The 22,327-nt window shown below is 41.1% G+C and overlaps 1 protein-coding gene across 2 annotated transcripts in view; it reads right to left on the bottom strand.

The window, feature by feature from the left end:
* The window catches only part of clstn3 (calsyntenin 3), a 30,726-nt gene that overhangs the window by 4,023 nt on the left and 4,376 nt on the right, over positions 1–22,327 (bottom strand). The window contains exons 4-16 of one of the 2 annotated variants that reach the window (XM_013274641.3): positions 21,315–21,525; positions 20,933–21,141; positions 16,207–16,356; positions 15,166–15,351; positions 14,794–15,081; positions 11,804–11,916; positions 9,054–9,213; positions 8,327–8,386; positions 8,060–8,208; positions 5,584–5,732; positions 1,284–1,510; positions 992–1,153; positions 426–571 (exon numbers count right to left, since the gene is read on the bottom strand). In XM_013274641.3, the coding sequence (XP_013130095.1) occupies positions 426–571; positions 992–1,153; positions 1,284–1,510; positions 5,584–5,732; positions 8,060–8,208; positions 8,327–8,386; positions 9,054–9,213; positions 11,804–11,916; positions 14,794–15,081; positions 15,166–15,351; positions 16,207–16,356; positions 20,933–21,141; positions 21,315–21,525 (2,210 nt within the window). The remainder of the gene's footprint in view (positions 1–425; positions 572–991; positions 1,154–1,283; positions 1,511–5,583; positions 5,733–8,059; positions 8,209–8,326; positions 8,387–9,053; positions 9,214–11,803; positions 11,917–14,793; positions 15,082–15,165; positions 15,352–16,206; positions 16,357–20,932; positions 21,142–21,314; positions 21,526–22,327) is intronic. The other variant, XM_013274642.3, reaches the window with a different exon arrangement.

Here is a 22,327-nt window from a genome sequence, read left to right as displayed (position 1 = left end):
GGTCAGCAGTAACTCCTTTCCACAGTTTTCATTTGATATCAGAGCTACTGGGACACGTCCACCCGGCAGGCAAAAACAGTAATGTGGTCTTTTGCCATCCAGCCATCTGGCACCAAATTGTGAGCACACGTCTCCTAATGCTGCCTTACAGGCAAAATCATACAAGTCCCTGCTTCTCCACAGCAAATATGGTTGTTGGTGGTGGCTCATTTAAACTGTAAGAATGTAGGTCTAACCTGAATTACAACAGTGTGTTCATATAATTAGATCCTAGCTTTTATATACATAAATGCCATTCCTAAAGTTCACGGCTTATACAGACAAGGTTTTTATGTCATTTCAGATGTTACGTGACCATCAGTCTTCGGCATTGTCATCTCTGACAGCGACAAAGACTTATGTGACTGGCTGATGGTTATCTTCACCTCCAGAGTCAGCTCGTTGCTGGTGTATCTGCCGTTCATCTCAGAACAGGACAGGCGGAATCGTCTCTCAAAGCGAGCCGAGCCTTTAGCCAGTCGGTAGCGGACAGAGCGAAGGACGTCCTCATACACAGAGATAGATTCGGCACCTGGTGGAGGTGCAAAACACAAACAAAAAGAAAAAGGACAGCACAGAAATAAAGACAAGAAGTCAATGCAGAGACAAAAGAGAAATAACAGGAGGAGATTAAAAAGGAGTGACTGATTAGTCACTCTCTCTTATCAGGTTAGCTTTTGCTTTAAACTTCATGGCAACCTAATATATTAATTATAACGAGGGCTTTTTAGCAACGCTATGACATGTTTTCCTTTCCTGTGACATAAACCAAGTTATACAAGTTTGAACTGTGAAATTTTAATGTGAAATATATGAGGAGCATTAAAACAGAGACATGGGAACAACGAAATTCAAATTATCTAATAAATTATGGTTTTATGTCCTTAAGTCTACTTTTTGTACCTAAACAATGCACGTCTGGTTAAAAACAGAGGTGTATGCACAGCTGTACCTGTGATGGCAATATAAGCAGTAGTATTGATGATTTCTAGTCCTCTCTCTCGCACGACATCCATGTCTACCAGAAGCTCCTCTCTCTCTGGATTTAGCTCCTCCCCCAGTGGTTGGACCTCACAGCCATCCAAAGTGTGAGCGACAGCATCGGACATCAGAGCTATCAGACAATATTGGAGGTCAAACTCAAATAATGACACAATTAACGCTTTTCAGACAGAAATGTGTGCAGACTACAGAATCTGCTGTTAAATCTCCTTAAATCAGACTAGAGACGACGGGTGACTCACCTCCACCCTCCATCCCTTGTGCAGCTGTGTTGACAGCATGAGACAGGGAACAGACGATACGGAGTTCGGGGAAGAGAGGGACGCCGCGGGGACCTTCGAACTCAGGAGCTGGACGGGCCAGATGCGGCCCAACCCCAGACAGAGAGATCTGAGGAGCGTCAGGCTGGAGAACCACCAAGTATCCTTCGAGCTGCTTCAAGGACAGGCAGCTCTCCTCGTTGAAACATCTGGCAGGGAGTCAGAGGGGTAAGAGGGAGGTAATGTCTTTGGTCTATGCTAAATAAACTTCCACTGCTTTGGTCCAGACTCAAATATCTCTGCAGGTAGTGGCCTGGTTTACAGAGGATGAATCTTAAGTTTGATGATATCTTCTCACATTTTGTGTCACCATGTGGCAGATATTTTGTATTTCAGTGAGATTTGATTCACACATTCCTGCCCATCATCCTCACAGGTCACTGGTTTTGGAGTACTCCCTCGATAACACTGTCAGACTAACAATCAACAGTTTTTAAAAAATATCTAAACAGATGCATCAGATCCAGATATATTTTTGTTTTTTTATTCCACGATTTCTTTCAGCTCTACATAACACAACGCCTACATTACCCACAAGGCAACTTGACTGCCAGCAGTTCAGGTGGAGAGTCAAGGTTCCTTTACTGACATTAAACCTCCATCAGTTATTAAGTGTGCCTCGTTTTTTTTTAAGAAGTCTTCAGGGTTTTGAACATTTAGTGAAGAGGCTGTGATTCAAATTTGTATGTAACATGACTTTGCTTCTTTTCAGTTAAATTAAATCATACAGAGATGCAGTTGAGAATTTTCAGTCCACTAACATCAGTAATTACAAATGTCTCATTTACAAAGGCTGAGGGGCCGGTTGGCAACCCCTGGAAACAACCATTCGCAAGGGAAAAATGTGCACTGATGGCACAACAAGACATGACTTTTACTTTGAAGCTGAACATGCTCTGTTCTTGGTTTGTGTCACACTGTCGAGTTTCAGTGGCGCTTGTGAGTTTTTACAGACAAGTTGGCATTGTTCACACGATTGTGACTATCTGCTAGTGACCAAAGCCCTCACAAGGAGGTTTTTAGATCATTACCCTCTTTGAAGTAGAAATAGCCATAAACTGGCTGGGAAATACAGACTCTTCCCTACGATCTATGTTTGCCAGAGGGTAAACGACCATCCCTCTAGACCTGTGCGACTGAGGCCTACCTCATGTCAAAATGATCTAATTTACTCCCTAATGTTACAGTCACTGTAGGAGAAACAGTGACTGGAGACTGCAGCATGGCCAAAACTACTGTGAATGTGGACATCGAACTCTCGCTGCCACTGAAATAGTTTCTTTGAGGATGGGGAACAGCTCTGTGACCACGTGCAGTCAGTTGCTGTATTCAAAGAAACTTTGGTGTGTCAAAATAGCAACAAACCAGCAATAAGACGGAGTCAGTCTGCCATTAATTCTCAACTGGATGTGATCTGAAATGTATGTATGAAATCATAACAGTTGCCTGAAGATAAAGGCCCTACAGTATTACACAGAAAACGCCAACAATCAGCGTCCACCTATGAGGAAGCACTTGGTGACGGGGGAAGGACAAACTCTCTCTTAATAGGAAATCTATTGCAATTGAAATACACAGAAACTCACAGTAACGACTTTTATTCAGAGTCCAGCAGGAACCTCAGATTTGAAACAGAAAGTCAGAAATTTCTCCTTATTTTTATATGAATGTATGTAGAATATAACCAGTTCAATCGAATCCTCTGTTGCAAAGAAAAGTGTCATTAACAAGTTTTGCTCATCAGCGCAGACTGCTTTTATAAATTAGACTGCAATTATCTGCAACCCTTCTGACTCAGGTTGCCTCCCGGAAGGCAACCTGTACCATTTCCCTCTGATTAAAGGAGGTTGCATGTTCACTCTATGGGCAACCAGTTGATTGCTAGCAAAAACATTCAATGCAGTGAGAAACTACTAACGTTTCCTAGTTGCAACTGATCCGTGCGACTGAGCCATTCACTACAGTTTAACTGAGCAGAAATAAAAAGTCTGAGTTTTGCTGTAATTTTTAAATATGTCACTGTGTCCTGGTTTTTTTTTTTTTTTTTTGAGGCCATAGTTGTTTCTCTTGACCATACAGTTGTGGACTTCAGGGGATGTTTTTTGAAATTCACAAAAAATAGTCAAGGGCTTAAGGGTTTGGGACACAACTGATGCCGACTAGTAGCAGGAGTTAAGGCAGTTTATCAGACATTGTACAGATTATTCTTTCACTTCACTCATGCAGTAGTTCTCTCACACACCTCTAGAGAAATAAACAACAAGCTCTTTGTGCCCTGCGATAATTGTGGCTAAGAATTAGCTTTATAATTAAACAAATTTAATTCAAATAAGTATTTTTTTTCCTTTGCATAAAGTGTCACTATAACATCCAAATCAATTTTTTTTAACTGTCTCAACTTTGCAACATTTCCATGTGCACGGTGTGAACTGATGTCTTGGGTGAACGTCATGCAATTCTCCTTTTTCCTCACATGAAGCTCTAAGGCTCTCCTCAACATCAATAAAGAGTGAAGCACCACGGGAATAAAAGAAAACAGACTGGGCCACACTTTTTTCCTACTCTTAGATCTACTGTTAGTGATCACCACCTTTCTACGACCCTTGGTGTGCTCTGCTGCTTCACGACTGTGAATTTGTTCTCTTGTCCTGACATTTTGATCGCCTGGTGTCGAGTCACAATGATCATGTCAAAAACATCTAAATCTACGGCTATCTCCTTTTGCTATTTCCACCACAACTTCTGTCTGTTTGTGACACTAAAAAAAGAGCAAATGTCAAACTTCAGCGGCTCCGCTCTTACAAATTTAATTTTCCTGCCAGAAAAGAAGAGCAAATCAGATGGATGGCAGACTGATAACACATATTTATTCATCTGCACTAAAATTCGGCATCGTATTTGAAAGGGAATTAAGCTGCATGTGTATGTGTGTGTGTGTCTGTGTGTTATATTTCCGCTATCAGAGGGAGCAGCTGCTTCTATCAGCCTCTCCAGAAGGGCCTGCTGTTCAGCCATCTGGGTAACTCCTGGCCTCAAATCAGTCTAATCTTCACACACGCAATAAAACATGCTCAAGTAAAGAAAAAATAAAAACAACTCCAGTACACTAAAGCAGAAACTAAGAGGGAAAAAAATCTGTGCATGACCTTGAATCCTTGGGAACTTAAAAGCAGTTAGTTGGGGAAAATAATCTCCAGTGTGACTCTTGGTCTGATAATGATGATAATCTTATAAACAAGTGTCTAAAACAGCAGCCGATAAAGACAGCAACAGGGATATCTGCACTAGAGTTTGATCAGATGGGATTTGTCGGGAGGGACGCTATTTTGAGTATAAATTCACAATATATCACGAAGCATATGTGCCGCTCTGCCTGACTGAATTAAATTTTCATCAGCTAAAAGTGGCTGCTAAAGCCGGGGAGCTGGTTCACAGTTGTTAAGCACAGCGGAGCACTGACCCGGAAACAGAGTTTGTGTGCTTTTCATCTCCAAGCCAGGTGACTCAGTATGATTAACACTGAACCGATGTGGGTTATTTTTCAGGCGGACTATGCGGGAGCTGAGCAGCGGTGTGTTGTGCATATCAACGACAACATCAACAGCAAATAGTAAAGATACCGTTTCCAGTTGGGTAATTATTTAATGGCTGCTTTACAATAAAGAACAACGATAAAAAAACCCCCCAAAGATTTGGTTTACCAAAGTAGTTACCGGGTGGCTGAATGGATAAGAGAGATAAGATATTCCCTGTTATCGCTTGTTTTGAGACACCTTGTTCACTACGTAATCGCCTCTTTCATCACACGTCAGTCCTTATCACAGCCGAGGCGTGGTCCACGTTTGATGAGTTCAATGTCAGAGCAGAAGGCAGCAGTGAGTGACACTTCATCTGACAAGTTCAGCTGCTCAGACTCAATTTCTGCTGTTGGGAGATTTCCAGTGTGCTGATTTACATTCCTGTCTGCCTTCGTCATCTTTCACTGCCCCTCTTTGTTTCCTGCTTTTCTTAAATTCTGTTTAAATAGCACGAATGTTTTGTTTCCACTCAAAGGACATGAATGTAGTCAGATAGCAAATTTGTCTTGTAGGAGGTTCCTGATTGCATCCTTGCATTTAAATTACATTCTGGCCCAGGGATGTGAAACCAGCACGTCTTTATAACTCAGTCTTACATGTAATATTACTGAGGTTCATGCACACTCATCTTTGTGTTTTTGTACCTGAGGGAGGTGGTAAGCTTGAGCGGACGAACGCCAGGGGTGGCGAAGCGTAGAGAGTTTCTGTATGTGACCTGCTGCACTGCACGGTTAAAGCTCTCGATGTCGTCTCCTTCCAGCACTAACACAGACTGGCTGGGGTTCACGTGAACCTGGAGGGTCAAAAGAGAAGGACGCTCATATTAATTTACATCAAAGTCTTGGCAGGTATGGACCGTTCATGTTAACCCTTAAACAACAAGTCTATTTTACTCACTAGAATGACAGGGTGGGCACATTTATGACCATCATCCGACCATTGATTTGATAAAGGAACACTTTTTCATCATAATGTCAATGATTGTTTTCAGCAGTTTTCATACAAAAAGGAGTGAGCCCGACTCGTGTCCAGTAGTTAAGCTGTTTTTATCATCATTTTGGGCATTAAGTATCTGCCTCAGTGCTTCTGCAGCAGTAAATATTCACTGTAAAACAATGTAGGGATGTCAAGTGGAAAATTACAACGAAGTCAAAACGTATAATGTAACAAAAAACAAAACAAAACCATTTTCAGGGGTCAGAAATGGTACTACACTTTCCATTATCCTTGCAACATCAGTGGTCAGGTTCCTGTAAATAATATGAAAGGTTGCAGGAGAAATAGAAAAATTCATGGTTGGAAATATTATGATGAAAAAAGTCACAATGGCATGCAGAGAGGCATGTCCATAAGTATCTGGTGCCTCCTTCACTTGCATCAGCATCCCTTTAGACTTTAGACAATAATGGCTGTAATTCCTAAACTAATGCAGTTCTTTTGTTAAACCACTTGATTTAAAAGTGAAAGTCTGCACTTCAATCACATGCTGATTGTTTGATTTAAACACAATGTAGTGGTGTGCAGAGGCAAAGTTACAAAGGAAAAGTGTCATTGTCCAATTACTTATGCAACTAAGTGCAAATATATTCTAGAGGACAAAAATCACACTCAGATCTTTGCTGTAAGCTCTGCTTTCAGAATCAAAGCAAACAACATGCACATGTGTATGGTTGAGCAGTGGCTTGTTTGTAGAGTTAAGTAGCTACTGTTCCTATGGTTGACATACATCAACTATGACTACACAAATATCAATGGACCTGGTGCCAAGTATGTTTTTCTTCTACATCTTTCAGCTGCTCCCTTCGGTGTCGCCACAGCACATCATCTACCTCCATCTTACCTTATCCCTAGCATCCTCCTAATTAATTAAAGGACATGTTGCTGCTTTTAAAGTCTTTAAAGCTACAGAATAGAGAAGAAAATGACTGAATTCACAATTCTGCTTTAAACGCAAAGACCATAGCATTTAAGGTGGAATTTTTCTCCATAATATTAATAGTTTCCCACGTGGCCTCTTGGGGAAATTATTTCCCCACCCCTACTTTAGGTCAAAATCATAACTTTGGGCAGTTATTGAACATTTATCTGCTCTCGCATCACAAATGCTTGGTGATGAATGGAGCTACTAAAGCTTAAAAATCAGTATGGATTATCCAAACAGCAAATACATTGTTTCAATTCTTATTGTTTTGTTTCATTTTGTCTTTAAACAGCAAAAAAGTGTCGGAGCATTGCTCAGGTGAGCTGTGATGATGCTACACCTGTGTCTTCAACCAAGCAAAAAAAACCAAACTTTTAAACAAACTAAGCACACAAGTGTGAATTATAAAACATGACGTAACACGCTTGAATTTATACAGTATTATTCTGGACTTAATGAGCACTTAAAGCACAGCCTAAACATATATTCGTTTAGAATGACTAATTAACATGTCTTTGGACTGTGGGAGAAGGTTGGACAAAACCAAGTGTCAAACAGTGAGGCTCCAACTGAGGGTTGAACCAGAAACCTTCTCACTATGAGGCGACATTGCTAACCACTCCAATGCCACGCTGTCCCAAACACAAGGAATGTTGTAAAGATGGATAAACTGATGTGTTTTTTCTGTAAATGGTCAAAGTCCAGATGTTTTCCTCAATAAGTGAACATTTGGGATTTTTATATGAGACACTTTAAGTCTGCAAGGATTTCAGGACTTCAGAAGCTGAAAAAGAGCTGAATTATATTTTATCGCTATTTTTATTTTTTTTAAACGTAGGTCTAAAAACTTACAAGAACGATGCAGTATTTGTTTTTTATTGAAAAATTAAGATTCATCTTCCACATTTAAGGAATTTTTTTTTACAGTTTATTGTACTGCTATACAATTTGTACTTTCAAAGATAATGTTGTATATTTCTATGCAGTATCTCTGTCATATCCCAGCTGCACTGCATATAAAGAAACCATGAACCACAAACAACCTCAGCCATCACTGCATCAGCCAAAAAAGATTTGGAGAATAAAGCGCGGCATGCTGTAGAAGAGATGTGTTTGAAATGTGGATATTAAGTGACTTTCACAGAGGGGAATAACTGGAGGTGTGTGATCTGGCAGCCTAGAGCTCCCTTAGCTGTTACCTTCATGCCAGAGCCCAAAGTCTCCAGGTCGCCAAAGTCCAGCCCCTCCCTGCATGCGTACAGGCACTCGACCACGCTGTGAGGCTCCACGCTGCCAGGACGCACCGTCACCCCAGACAACAGGCCATGGTAACTGCCAACATACTTCACTAAGGTGTGAACACACATAACATCATCCCATGAAACTTCAACTGCACCAGCAATGACACAGCAAAATGGCAGACTGCACACCATCACGCTGACAACAGTGTGAAACAAGGAGGTCACCTGAGTCTTTACCCTCTGGGATGGTGTTGTTTAGTATCTCCTTCTGCTTCTCCTCAGGCTCTGCAGGGAAAGCGGTGCAGCGGGGAGAGAGAGGGGGAAGAGAAAAACAGAAAACAATGAGGCGCTCCGAGAAATACTTTTCAGTCGAGAGGGGCTTGAAGAGCAAGCGAGAGGAAATCTGAGGGTACCAGAGATTGACAGGGAGAATAAAAAACACAGGCAGCAAGAAAACTGTTGACAATCTTCAAAAATTGCAGCATCTCCTCATTATCCGGCAGCAGCTGCTGCCACGCAGGAAACGGAGTTACCGTGTGTGTGTTTTTCACTGCTAATTGGCAGCCAGAGCTTCCCATTTTAACCAGCGGCTCGGGTGTAAGTGGCTGATAGCTGTCTGGCCTTCGTGTTGTTCTGCTGCCCTGAATAATTGATAAGTCAGTTATATTATTAGCCCTCAAAGACAAGATGCATCAACTGAATTATAACTGAGTGAAATCAAGGGGAGAAACGGCGCGGCGTGAAACGTCTCAGAGGCCTGTCTCGAGATGTCTCACGAGGACTCGTAACTTGCCAGAAATTGCATCCTGCTGTCTCTGCTGATGTTGGGTTTAAACGACATTTCAGGGATGGAGAAACGGAAACGAGGATTCAAACTGCTGCTCGCAGCTTTCAGACAGGAAGTAAAGCTTTTCTTTGAGCTTGGATGAAACGCGCAGCATGTTAGTCTCACCCCAGCAGGCACCGATGAACATGCGCTGACGCGGGGCGGGGTTCGGGATGGCTCCGTTGTCGTGGATGAGGGCGGGGTCAAAGGTCACTCCATCCACGTAAAGGGTCACTGATGGGAACTGGACGCTGAGTGAAAGATGATGCCACTCGCTGTCACACACCTGTTGGAAGGAGATAACATGGAGTCAGCATGAGTGCATTATCTGGGTGGACTCTATATTTAAGTAAAAGTACAACTACAGCCATGGAAAAACACTGTGAAGCCCTACAACCCTGCAGAGTTTGCATGACTTCTCCTCTCATCAAACAGCTTCGTCCAGGTATTAGCATTAAAATGTATGTGAAACAACACTCTGAAGATAAAATTGTCTCCTATTATTGTTGTAGCTGGTTCAGGAAACAGTTTTAACTAATAAAAATAAAGTAATACTAATAATTTGTACAGTTTAGCTCAGTGGTTCTGAACAAAAAGCTTGGCATCGTTCAGGGTCACAAAATGGGGAAAGAACCGGAGTTATTATAGTTTTTATGTTCTTATTCATTTTTATTTTTATTTCTTTTGGACAGTTTAAATTAGTTTCCAGAGTGTGTTTGCTTATTTCAGTTTAGCTTTAGTTTAGATTTTTATTAGTTTCTGCGTTGGTTTTAGTCTTTATTATTTATGATGTTATTTATAAGAAATGCCAGAGGTAAGATTTAGGAAAATCAGTACAGATATTACAACACAAACATTAATCATTGAAAGCAGCTGACTCGCAGGCTTGGAGACATCCGAAACTGCAGTTTCTGATAACAAATTCTTCCAATACAACAAATACCAAAACTAAGGACATTTTTTCTATACTTTTAGTTTAGTTTAGTTTTCGCTTTAAGTTTTTATTTTAACTTTAGTTAACCTAAATGTCTGGTCCACATCCAGCTTTACCTGTAATATCATAGACTGTATAAAAAGATGGGTGCACCCCGCTATGACATCACAAACGGTTTGAGAGGCCCTTTCTAAAACTTTAGTGCTGGTGTTGTGTTGGTTTTCTTGGATAAGAAGGAACCACATTTGGATGAGACGGTGGAGTGGTAAGTTTGAACCAGATCCATAGACTGCATGGGTTTAATACACAGACACATATACCTGCTATTTAGCGCTAAATAACAGACTAATAAAACCTCACTGACCAAAACCAGGAGCATGGACATCTTGAATTGTCTGTTATTATAAATAATTACACAACAAGACGTAACACTCGTCAGTTAATTCTATTAAATAATGCTTCAAAAGACACCAACAACACAAAAACAGCAGGGAGGTCCAGTTCAGGGTGAGGCTTAGCAGCTACCAGCTGCAGCTGCAGCAACCTCGACCCTCATTTTAAGTCATGATTTAGTACAAAAGTTATAAAGAAATTCCCTTCTGTACAAGCTATGAAGGTTTTTAAAGCTGTAAGGTGAAGTTGGGCATGCTAACATGGAGTCTGTGTGGTGTGACTCGTGTTTGGAGTCACGGCACTTGAGGAACTGCTGTTTCTTCTGGGGGTTTTGGGTTGGTTCTATATTTTTAAGCCTTGGAGGTTGCCACGTTGGTAGGAAATGAGTTAATGAAATCCGACTATACAAATTTTCTTTCCCTTTGTGGCTGTTTTTGCCACTTATTGAATACTTTTTAAAATTCAAGTCAAAGTTTTGAGGTGAAATTTGCTTTTGGAACTTTTGACGGTCCAATCAAGTGACAAGTCCCCCTGACAAGACATTTCCTTTTGTAAGCTGCAAGTCAAAATTATAATCCAAATGATTCTAGTACTTGAGTATTTATATATATTTATAAATATACTTTCCACCATGTGTGAATTCCTGCAGACATTTGCTGTGATAAACTTTCTTTATCAGTGATGTGAAACCTGAAGGAATACAGCACACAAATGACAGGGGAATTATAAAGGCAGAGGGAGTAGGAAAGAAAGACAGGGTAATAAGATATTGAGGTCCAGACAGGGGGATTTAACAAATCTTCTCTGTATCAGCTCAGCATCCTTTAATCCATGTGACTTCAATCTGTCTGAGACTGGTGGCTTCCGTCAAAACAAACCCCGATCACCCTCCACCACGTACACCAAACCGCAACCCTCACATGCATCCAGGTATACAGGTGTGCCGAAAGACCTCGCTACTTGTATTCATGTATTCTGATGCATGCTGGACTTTTAACCTCACGGGTAGGTTTATGATGAAAGATATAGATTTAGAGCCGAGAAGTATGTTGTGATACATAAAAGGTTCGTGCAGCGACACAAACATCTTCATGTGCCTGGCCGAGACTGCGTGTTTCACCACGGTGCTGAAAATGGCAGAAGATGCAGTGTGATCAGAACAGAAAATGAGTTCCATTTTGTTCCATTTCCTTTTTACTGGGAACGAACTGCACAAAATAGTCCGAACAGAAATTGATTTTGTAAATACGGATGACGCACAGATCCTCTTCATGCATGAAACATTTAAATGATCTCGTTAGAGAAAGCCCGGGAGAAGCCTTTTATCTAGATAAACAATAGGGTTGTCATTTCACTCGCTGTGCGTATATTCTCATCTGTAAAATAGCTGAATTTCTGACGAGGGACGGTTCAGATGTTTGACATGGCACAGACATAAAAAGTAACAACAGAATTTTCTTCAATTTCAGCTTAATTTCGAGCTTGAGATACAGAAGAAACTGTGCAACCGACAGCATCGAAGCTGAGCGTTGCACCTTCCTTCAGTTACCTGCTCCAGTTTCCACAAGAACTTGACGGGGCGAGCGGCTGAGACGTCGGGCCAGTAGAAGAGGGAGAGGCGGCAGCCGTGGACGGAGAGGGAGTAATGGGAGAAGGAGTCATCTGTGGAGCAGGAGAGCAGAAAAACAGAAGATAATTGGCGCAGGCCTGTCAGAACTTCTTAAAATTATCCAGCGTTTCTTTGGGAGAATAAAGAAGAAATGGGAAGAATTACTGGTTTGCTGTGGTGTGGATTCGCCAGCCGGTGGAGCGGCCAGTGATTCTGACAGTAGACGGTGCTTCAAAATACGGATGTGACGGCAAATAAGCTACATTCAAAAACATGGATGCTTTATGCACATCCTCAACATGGTAGCACAGAAGATTTACAGTTGGGTCAATCATTTGTTGGTCAAATATCCAGTTTTTGTAGGTTTCCCTCTGCACTGTGGATTTTAAATCAATTAAGATATGATTAAAGTGCAGACTTCCAGCTTTAATTAAAGGGATTTTGCAAGAATTTGCATTAAGTGTTGTTGGATGAAAATCCTTTGCAGTCTAGAACCCATGGACATCACTAAATTTTGCATTTCCTCCCTTGAGATGTTCGGCCAGATTTGGTTGCTGCTGTTTGTGGGTCTTTCTGCCTTTTGCCTTCAGTTGTTACAGTCTCTGGGTCTAAGAATCAAACTTTTGAGTTTTGTGTCTTTTTTAGATCATTTCCTGATTTGTTTCTCCGTATTGATGTTCCCAGGTTAAGGTTTCGCATCTAATTCTGTTCTTGGTTTCCGTTTATATTGTTTATATTGTTCCTGTGTCTGGTCTAATCCAGCCTCTGTGTTTTGTCTTGTATCCCTTTGTGTCGAGTTAGTTATAATTCCTCAGTGTTTAGCCCTTTGTTCTTGGGTTCTGTTCTCATTTAAAGTTGTTTTCTGTCCCGTCTTGTTTTATTTATCGGCCTCGTCTGTGTTCCCTGTGCTTTGTCGAGTTTTCCTCTGCGATTCGGTGTGTAGTATTTTCCCGTTTTATTTTGTTAGTCCTTGGTCTCCCGTGCCCTGTGTCTAGCTTTACTTCCCGTGTTTCGTTATCCCTGATTTGTTCCTGCTGTGTCTCCCATTTGTTTACCCTTAACCTAATTGCCTTGTGTTTAAATTGTCCGCGTCTTCCTCCTGGTCCTTTTGTGATATCACATTTTGTGATTCTGAAAAGCTTTTAGAGTTCACGTCTGCCTCTCGAGTCCTTTATACTGGGTCCAAAACCTGCCTCCTGCACAGTATTAGGTGACATCAGTAAATGAAAAACATGCTCTGATGAAGAATATCAACTCATTGATATTCTTCAATAAATTGGTCATTGATGAATATAACATTTCTTTGCTTTGAGAAACTCTTAAGTTGCTTTTGCAGTTTGCTTTGGGTCATTATCCATTTGCACTGTGAAGTGCTGTCTGATTAGTTTTGCAGTCTGAATCTAAACAGAGCGTGTACACTTGATAATTCATCCAGCTACCTCTATCTGTGGTCACATCATCAATAAACACTAGCTGCACGATTCCACTAGCTGCCACGGATGCTCAGGCCGTAACATCGCCTCCACCATGTTTAATAGATGATGCTTCAGCTCATGAGCTGTTTTACCGTCATTCTGCTACAATTTCATCTTGATGTAATCTGGCCAACGAGATTCTTTTCAGGCTCTTTTACATGTTTTCTGGGAAAGTCTCACCTGGCCTTCTCGTTCTTTTACCAGTGGTTTGCAGCTTGTATTTACATTCATGAAGGTTTCTCTTGGTTGTAGACCTTGACACTGATACAGATACCTCTTTGAGAGTTTTCATGGCTTGGTTGTTCTTCTTAACCATGAAAAAAAATACTGTCATCATCCACTTTCATTGGCTTCTGTGGTCTTTCAAGCCTTAGTATTTAATAACGTGTCAAATTGTCGATTTCATCACTCCTAAGGTTTATTTAATCTCTCTGATTTATTTTGGCTTTTCAGCCCGGTGATGGCCTCCCTTCCTTGTACTGATATGTCTTTTTGCATCTTATATTTAAAAATACAGTAAAAAGCTATAAAATACAAGTTAAATGCTTTGAATCAACTTCAGACATTATGTCTGCTTCATTTATTATGAAGTTACAGGCAAACAGGCCTCACCTAGCCGTGAAACAGCTCATCAGTCAATTATCCAATGATTTTAGAGCCTCTGAAAACAGGGCACTGTGTGTAAAGAAGCTGTAAAGAGTTAATGTAATACTTTTGTTAAACCCCTTGAATTTAAGCTGAAAGTCTTCACTTTATTTGTCACAAATGTACAGAGTGTCTTTGTCCAACCTATTATGGATCTAACTGTATACAATAATTAGCATATTAATTCTTGAGTAAAACACAAACACATTTATTGAACTTGGTCTTTAACAACAGACAAAAAATTTTATAATTTCATCCTTGAGTCAAAGTGAATTTTTGTGCCAAATTCCCTCAAACACTGCTAAGACATCACGCTCACGAGAGTGGGACACACGGACAGGCGGACGAGGTGAAAAGAGAAAGCACCAGCCAGCTCCTGCTGCTGGTGCAGAGGCACAACGTGAGTTTACATTCAATCTGAAACTCCACCGTGTTTTTCTCACCTGTGAATTTTATCAAAAAGGAAAGCTTGCTGAAAACTGCACCCATACAATGCTGAAAATATTCACATTACCCATAATATTGTTCCTGGCACAATTACAGTGTTTTACTCTTCTTCTGTTTTCCACTTGGCTGCACAAGCAGAGCAGCTGGAGGTTAAGTGCCTCTCTCAAGAGCACCTTGATAGTAGCTTTAAACAGTTTTTTTTCAGGGCATGATTTTCCCCGAAGCTCACGTGGTAAAATGGTACCCTCTAAGGGTTTAGATGACTGAGGAGTGGATAGAAAAGTGAAGAAGCAAAACCGTTTATAACCACAACATCACTCGCAGTCCGAAAGGCTAAATTAATGTGCGAGGGACAGAGCTTACCATTCCTGACGGTGCTGCAGACAATAGTCTCCTCCTCCTTGCGACTTCCTCTGGTTTGCGTGGTTGCAGGCTGGATGTTGGCACCACCTCTGCGCATCCACAGCTGGAGGGTGAAGTGGTCGCCGGATAGCGCGGACACAACCGAGTCGGGCACGACAGCGACGTGGTTGGAGCCGTTGAAGGAGAAGATCAGAGATGAGTCAGAAGACGGGAGAGTGGGCAGCGCTGAAGTCCAGTTAGCGGCAGGAGACGGAGGTGGGAGCAGGTCGACTTCACCCCTGACAGCACCTGATACAAAAAAAGAGAGGCGATACGAATAAAGGCTCTGACGTCAAAAGGTTAACATGTTTCCAGTCATAAACCTGAACCCACCACACAGACGTCGCACAGATCTGTCGGAGTAGCTGTCTCTGTCACAGCCTTTCCCGATGTGGCCGGTCTGGAGCTCTACGGTGGCCTGGATGTTCCACACGGTCTCTTCACAGGTCTCCAAATGCAGGCTGGGGAACAGAGGGATGCTGCCTGACCCAGGGGTGTACTCCACACGCTTGGTCCATCCTGAAGAAAAAAAAAAGTATCAATACCCGCTTCACCTTTAACATCTGAGCCCTTCAGACCTTTTCTACACTCCTTTAACATCAAACGCAGACGACTCGGACATTAAATGGTCTCGAACCACCGAGCTCCCCTAGCACAAAGTCTGCCTGGTGTCTGATTGCGGCCATGTGAGATTTACCACGGGTAATTTGTGGAGTGATTTCCCAGCGAGGGAGTGGGCGTCATGTCTCGGCTAAACCACGATAGTGAGAACAAATCTGACGCAAACATTCCCCTGCTGTGTGATACATGTGAGAGAAGGCAACCTCAGACAATATCCCAACTTGAGCCTCCAGTTTTTCCCACTGTTCATGACTGAAAACTGCTTTGGAGTCAACTACCTTTATCTTTAAAAGATGTCAAAGCTGACCGACTCCAGCATGCTAAAAAGGGGAAGGTGTGTTAAAATTATACAGCCTATCTCTCCCTAATGTCCTCCTTCACTACATCCATGAACCTCCTCTGTGGACCTCCTCTTTTAAACAGGAAATCTACTGTCTGAAAAATCACATAACATTGCTGTAGTGGTATGTGTGATCTAAAAATATACTGTCACAGTTTAATTATGCAGTTACCTTCCCTTGATATTACTAAGATTCAACACCACCTCTTTAAAACACAGTTCTTTTGATCTAAACATGCAAAGGTGATTCATCCAAGTGGCAGCCCACACACTTTCTAAATCAAAGTGAAAGTTTCATCCCCCCCATCACCACAAAAAAAGGAAAAGATTAAACAACTAAAGCGCACGTATGTGTAAAGTCCCATCGGCCTTGTTCTGGGATCACAAAAAGAGAAGTGCGTGTGAAAAATTACCGATCCAGCCGGGTTTGCAGGACGGCTTGACCGTGACAACAACCTGAGCGTCAGCCTGAGCGCGGTTCTTTCCACAGTCGAAGGCTGTCACCCAGAAGGTGTGAACGCGCTGCCGCTTTGAATCCAACGGCTCTGTGTTCTTAATGTTTCCTAGGAGACACAGAAAAATAATGAAACAAAAAATAAACCGGGGGAAAAAAATAGAACATTAGTCACCCAACGACAAGGTTTTTGCATAACTGAAGCTCGGGTCAAATAAAGACCCATTGATAAAACCGGCACATTCGCAATAGCAGAGCCACTGCCCTGTTAAACGCGCCATGCTCGGTGATATGAAAGCGAGGACAGATTGCACACAACAGGATAAAAAACTGAAGGGTTTTCCTGTTTTTAGAGATAAAGATGAATAAACAGCGAGTATCCGTGATAGGCTGACAGCACTCAGCATGCCAGCTGACAAACAATGGGAAGGAAAGAAGATGGTGTGACATGGTGAGAGGGAAAAACAGAGGGATGAAAGAGATAGCGGTAGAAACAGAGGCAGAATAGCCAAAGTGAAACAGAAAATAGACAATAAACAGCCCACAGCGTTTTAGCAAAGCTGGAACAAAAGGTTGAGGTGCTGTTGTATCAGTCTGACCCCTAAAGAAAGGAACCGCTCATCCTCGGCAAAGCCCTCCAAGTCTGGGACATTTCTGCACAGTCATACCAAAACAGGGTCCTTCTCAGTTGCTGTGACTCTCTGTTAAACAGCTGCAGTTGATCCCAAACCAACCAGTCAAAGGATTCAGTTTAAAGCTCCAATATTCATTCGTTTTCAAGGTTTTCATTGTTGTTCTAAACAGACTGTTTGGAGTTTTAAATCAAACAGAGACGAGAGGCGGCACACAGCACGCATTCGACCGCAGGGCAGCAGATATAGATGTGAAGGAGACCGTGCTCTTTGTGGGATCATTTTACATGTAAATGTGACCAAAATCACAAGACAGCTGTTGTTTTCATCTTATTTTTTTTTAAATTTATGTGTATAGTGATTTTGTCGGAGGACCTCGTGGTTATAAAATCAGGATTTTAGCAGTGCAGAGTGGCAACATATGGCTTGTTAACAATGAAGTCTTAATAGGCCACATTTGTGTCACTTTTCATAGTCTTTTCACTAACTAACAGCAGAAACAGGAAAAGTATGTGGATGAGATCAGCTTAATGTGAATTCATCCGTATTAAAACACACTATATGTGAGCAGAGGAAGAAACAAACAGATGTGACCGATGGCAATGAAGCACAAAAAGCAACATGGAAACACAACAAGCTCTTGCTTTTTGGCCAAATCTGTGCCAAAGTTTGCACGCCTTCTCATGTCATCCCTCCACATTACAGCTTGGGCATAGCGATGGAGCATAATTAGGTCCCACACCTGGGGAGGAAAAACATCTAATGGCTCTCTCTTAGCTTTGTTTTGCGTGAAGGTGCCTCCTCCTCGCAAAAACTGATAAATGTGTAAATGCTTCTGTGCAGCGGGACGGTCTACCAGCAAGATAAAAAATATATTTTTAATAAGCTGTCAAACCAAAAACATGAGCCTTGCTCTCTGCAGACCAAAGTTCATAACACTGGCAATAATACATGGGGCATCAACACCAAGAATGAGAAAGCTTTGGGACTCTGATACTCGAAATGCCTACATGTTCAGCATTTTATCACTAAAATACAAACAAATATCAGTTTTAGGTTCCTGTATTTCTGTAAGTTAACACAGCAGCAACAACACAGCAGCTTGTTAACATATAACTAACCTTCACAGGGTAGTCAGATAATCCTAATATAACATTTCCGGCTACATAAAGGCACTTTGTCAGGATTCAAAGCTCCAGTTAGTGAGTATGGTTTGTAGTCTGCGTTCTTATGAATCAAAGCTAAAGGTAACATCAGCCAGATTAACTGCACAGCCTACCAAGGAGAACAAATCAGTGCCTCCAACCCAACTCCCTGAAAATCAGCTCATTCTTTTTTGTATAACAGTTTTAGTTTATTTAATAAAGTCATCTGAAATTTGACATTTATATTCTGATTATTTTTAACTTTCAGGGCCTCAGAGCAATATGACAGTGTTGAAATTGTTATTGTTTCCAGCATTTCCAAGCTTTATTTACTCAAAAAGTGCAGGAGAAGGTCACATGACATCCTTGGAGCTGAAAATAACCTTTAAGCTCTGTTTAAAAAATGAAAACTAAATCAGTTTTACACCCAGTTCAAGAAGACAAAATCTTGTTTTTGTTCAGAACGATTTTATCTACAGCCAGATTCAGGCATCAGTTTTATGTCACAGTTCAAAAAGCAAAATTCCAATTTAACACCAATTTATTGTCTATGACAGAGACTAATAAGCACTGGTACCCTCCATGTTTGCAAAGTGAATTCTGGTCAAAACCAGGTCTCATTTTAATCTGCAGTTTGAAAACAGCCTCATGTTCTAGCAGTGATTTATTTGAGTTTATGGATAATTAGAGCAACATTAAATATCCACAGGTCAAATTTATCAACTTATTAAATATTCACTTTAAGCGATGATCAGTTTTGTAGTGCAGCAAATTTCTTTTTAATTAATCCAAAAAGTCCATGGGTTTCATTATTTATTTTGCAGAATATGTGCCCAATGTATTACAGTTTGCTTGTTTTTGGTGCTGTCGATTTGCTAAATATCAAGTTTTACTATTCAAATTAACATTAGGCTACACGTCTGTTTATTAGTTTCATCATTTTTTTGTTTAAGATTATAATTAAAACATGAGAAAGGTATTTTAAAACTCACGGACAAACCTTTATTACACAGCAGCAGTTTGCCCCAAAGTGGCACAACAGCCAAACAAATGATGGCGGAGGGAATTTAAATGCTTCTTCTTCCCCTCTACAGTATTGTCGTCTGTATAGAGACGGTTAATTGCTTGTATTGTGTATTTGCTTAAGATATTATTTTAACAACAATGCAGACAAAGTTTATTTAAACAGTTCCTGAGATGACATGTTAGCACTTAGCAGTTAGCACAAGGGCTTAAATATGAGTTATTTTTATTAGTAGTGCTATTATACAGAAATTACATGTGAAATATAAAAAAGTGCAATTACACAGTAAACATTACTTTTAGAACGGATTAATATAGCTGATCTGAACACTGTTACATTGTCTGAGTACAGGATATGGTACACTGAGCAAATAAACTAGACTCAGTATCATTATCAGCAAATCTCAGATCAACACAGCAATGATTTCATGAGGTATATTTGATATAATTCAGTGGTTTGAAAGGCTTCCCGCTGACATTTGTGTAACTGAATCCACGACATAAGTAAGGTTGGAAAACTGCAAACTGCTCCTTTAAATCATTGCGATCACACTGCAGTGTTGCATAAACTATTAAACAAAGTGTTTTATGTTTCGGGGAGATGAAGTTATCTTCTGCTGAGAAGCAGCGTTAGATAAGGGCTTCGTATTTATAGAAACACAGAAAGGAAAATAAAATGTCTTCTATCAGAAAAAAGGGTTTCTCTCTTTCTCCTAATGCGTCCTGTTAAATGTGTTACTTTGTCAGCTGTGTGCTTTTTGCGTCATAAATCTTTTAAATGCTGGCTGAACAATAAAAATGTTGGGGTACATTTCTAGGGAGGAAAATCTTACAACAATCTTACATCTTACTTAAGGATGTTGAATAGCTGTAAATTCAGTGTAACGTGGATTTATGTTGAAAACATATGTATCATGCACAGGAAATCCATTATCAAACTTAACCTCCAAACTCCCAGGTAACAGATTTGAGAACATTCAAACTCAGTTGTTTTTTAAATCTATATCATAAAATAATGATCTCAATGTTTATTTCCATTTAAATATTTCCCAAATCATTAGCACTTAAGCTAATGAATGGATGTTGTGGAAACAACTCGATAATTAGGCAAAAATAGTTGATATAAAGAGTACCTGTGAATCGCTCTTATATGGGATCACCTCTGAGGATTTTGTCATCAAAACATATGTAATCCACTGGGACACTGAGTCCGCAGGTGTCTGGAGTACATTACGAGTTGGAGTTAGGAAAAGTTGCTTGAGCGAGGGAATAATAGTTGCACTTGCCTGATTCATAATTTAAGGGGAAAGGTCTTTTGACTGCTGAGGTCTGTGCTTTTCTCTTTTTGACGTCAAACAGGGACAGTAAATTTGGAGGCTCACTTCCTGATCTCTGCAGAAAGAAAAGAAGCGAGCATGCGATCTTTCTTCACAGTTTTGGGGTTATACAAACCCAAATATACTCAAAAATACAAAAAAATAGGTGGATTTTGCACAATAAGCCCCCTTTAAGCCGAACAGCTGTTGCGATGTTGATGCAGAGACAGAACAATCGTCCGCCCACACAAAGTCTATTTTAACATCTTTTGGTTTCTACCTGAGAGGCGAAGAATCATAAGTGCCTGCAAATCTTTTCACTCTGTCGCTATGCAGCAGCGTCTGGTGTGTATGTTTTTCATGTATTGAGGACATCCGGAGTTTAGCGGCTGAATACTGATCCGAATATTGAATTTCGTTATTCTATTTGCAACCAAGGCCACCCAAGAAAGAGAGAAAATAAGGAAATAATATGGTGACTGGTGGGCATATTGTATTTGTGTTGGAATCAAAGGGGAAATATGGATTAGTCTATGAGGCTCTAATTTGCAAAATGAGATTCATCTCACCGTCGTTGTCAATAGCAAAGGGCACATTGGGAGTGATGATGTCATAGAAGCAAATCTGGCTGTACTGCGGGGAGCAGTCGGCATCCAGAGCCTCCACGCGTACGATTCGGTCAAACAGACGCCCTTCTGAGACCGAGGCCTCGTAGCGGCGCTCAACAAACACGGGGGAGAACTCGTTGACGTCGTTTACACGAACGTGCACGGTGGCCCTGAGGGAAGCAGGAGCGGGAAGACAAACACAAGCAGGGAGATTACTGGAACAACAGAAAGCAGTACTAGATGCACAGTTTTTACAATGCATAGCTAGAAGAGCCTCAAACACTGACTTTGATTATTGCTGAAAGGATTAAAAATCTGTCTAAATTAGGGGGAGGGGTCTAACTTGTGGGATTTCTTGCTGTTGACTCCATCAGGTCCCTCTCCGCAGTCGTAGGCCTGGATGGTGAAGCTATGCTCCCGCTGGCTCTCACAGTCCAGCGGCTCCTTGGACCGAACCAGACCCTCACCGGTGGAGCGGTCCAGGACCACAGCTTCAAACTGGACTGAACCGGATCCCGAGGGGCCATTATGGACCCGGAAGCCACAAATTTCACCTGGGTGAGGGAAAGGGGGGCGGTGACAGATAGTAGAATCAATGAAATTATACTGCAGTCTTTATTAAAAAGAAAAAAAGCATTGTCTGAATTGGGAACTCTACACTAATGCAAGGTTACATCACTAAACACAGCGGCTTTGCATTGGCTTTGCTTTGATTGATGAGCATTGATTGGTTAAGCTTTACTCGTTATCTTTAAAGCACTCCACGCTGTGACTCCATCATACGTTTCTAAGTGTTTGTGAACTATATTCCTCCACAGTACACCTGAGATCCTACAGCACAGTTCTGCTGCAAATCCCCTGGTCCGGTCTAGACTAAATGAAGGAGATCGTGGCGTCTCTGATCTCTGAAAAAAGCTTCACTGTTCAAATGTATCTTCCCAGCTTTGAATCTCTGCTAAAAACTGTGCACATCTCCTTCAATCAAACAGTTATTTTAATGTTTTCAGCAGCAAAAATTAAATTTAATCAACCCACTGTCAAGTTTAAATAAGTTATACTGTATAAATTAGGACAAACAGATCACACGTGATCCACAGTGGGAAGGGAAATGTCCCGCAGTGCTACACTATTGAACCAACTGTGACAATTTATTGTAATATTCAGCAGATTGTAGGTCACATCATCTATCCTTACACCAGAAATGTGCCGATAACTATCTAGATATTGCTTTAAGTGGCACTTTATCTCACGCCGAAAGTCATGATCAGAATAGAATGAAACAGATTGCAGCTGCGACTCAAAATGAAGCGGATCTTCCCTGGCTGACATAAGTCGAAGGTTCGTGCACAAACAGCT

Source organism: Oreochromis niloticus, linkage group LG11 (genome assembly GCF_001858045.2).
Source record: "Oreochromis niloticus isolate F11D_XX linkage group LG11, O_niloticus_UMD_NMBU, whole genome shotgun sequence".
Classification (NCBI taxonomy): Eukaryota; Metazoa; Chordata; class Actinopteri; order Cichliformes; family Cichlidae; genus Oreochromis; species Oreochromis niloticus.
This window is presented reverse-complemented; position numbering and strand designations above follow the sequence as displayed.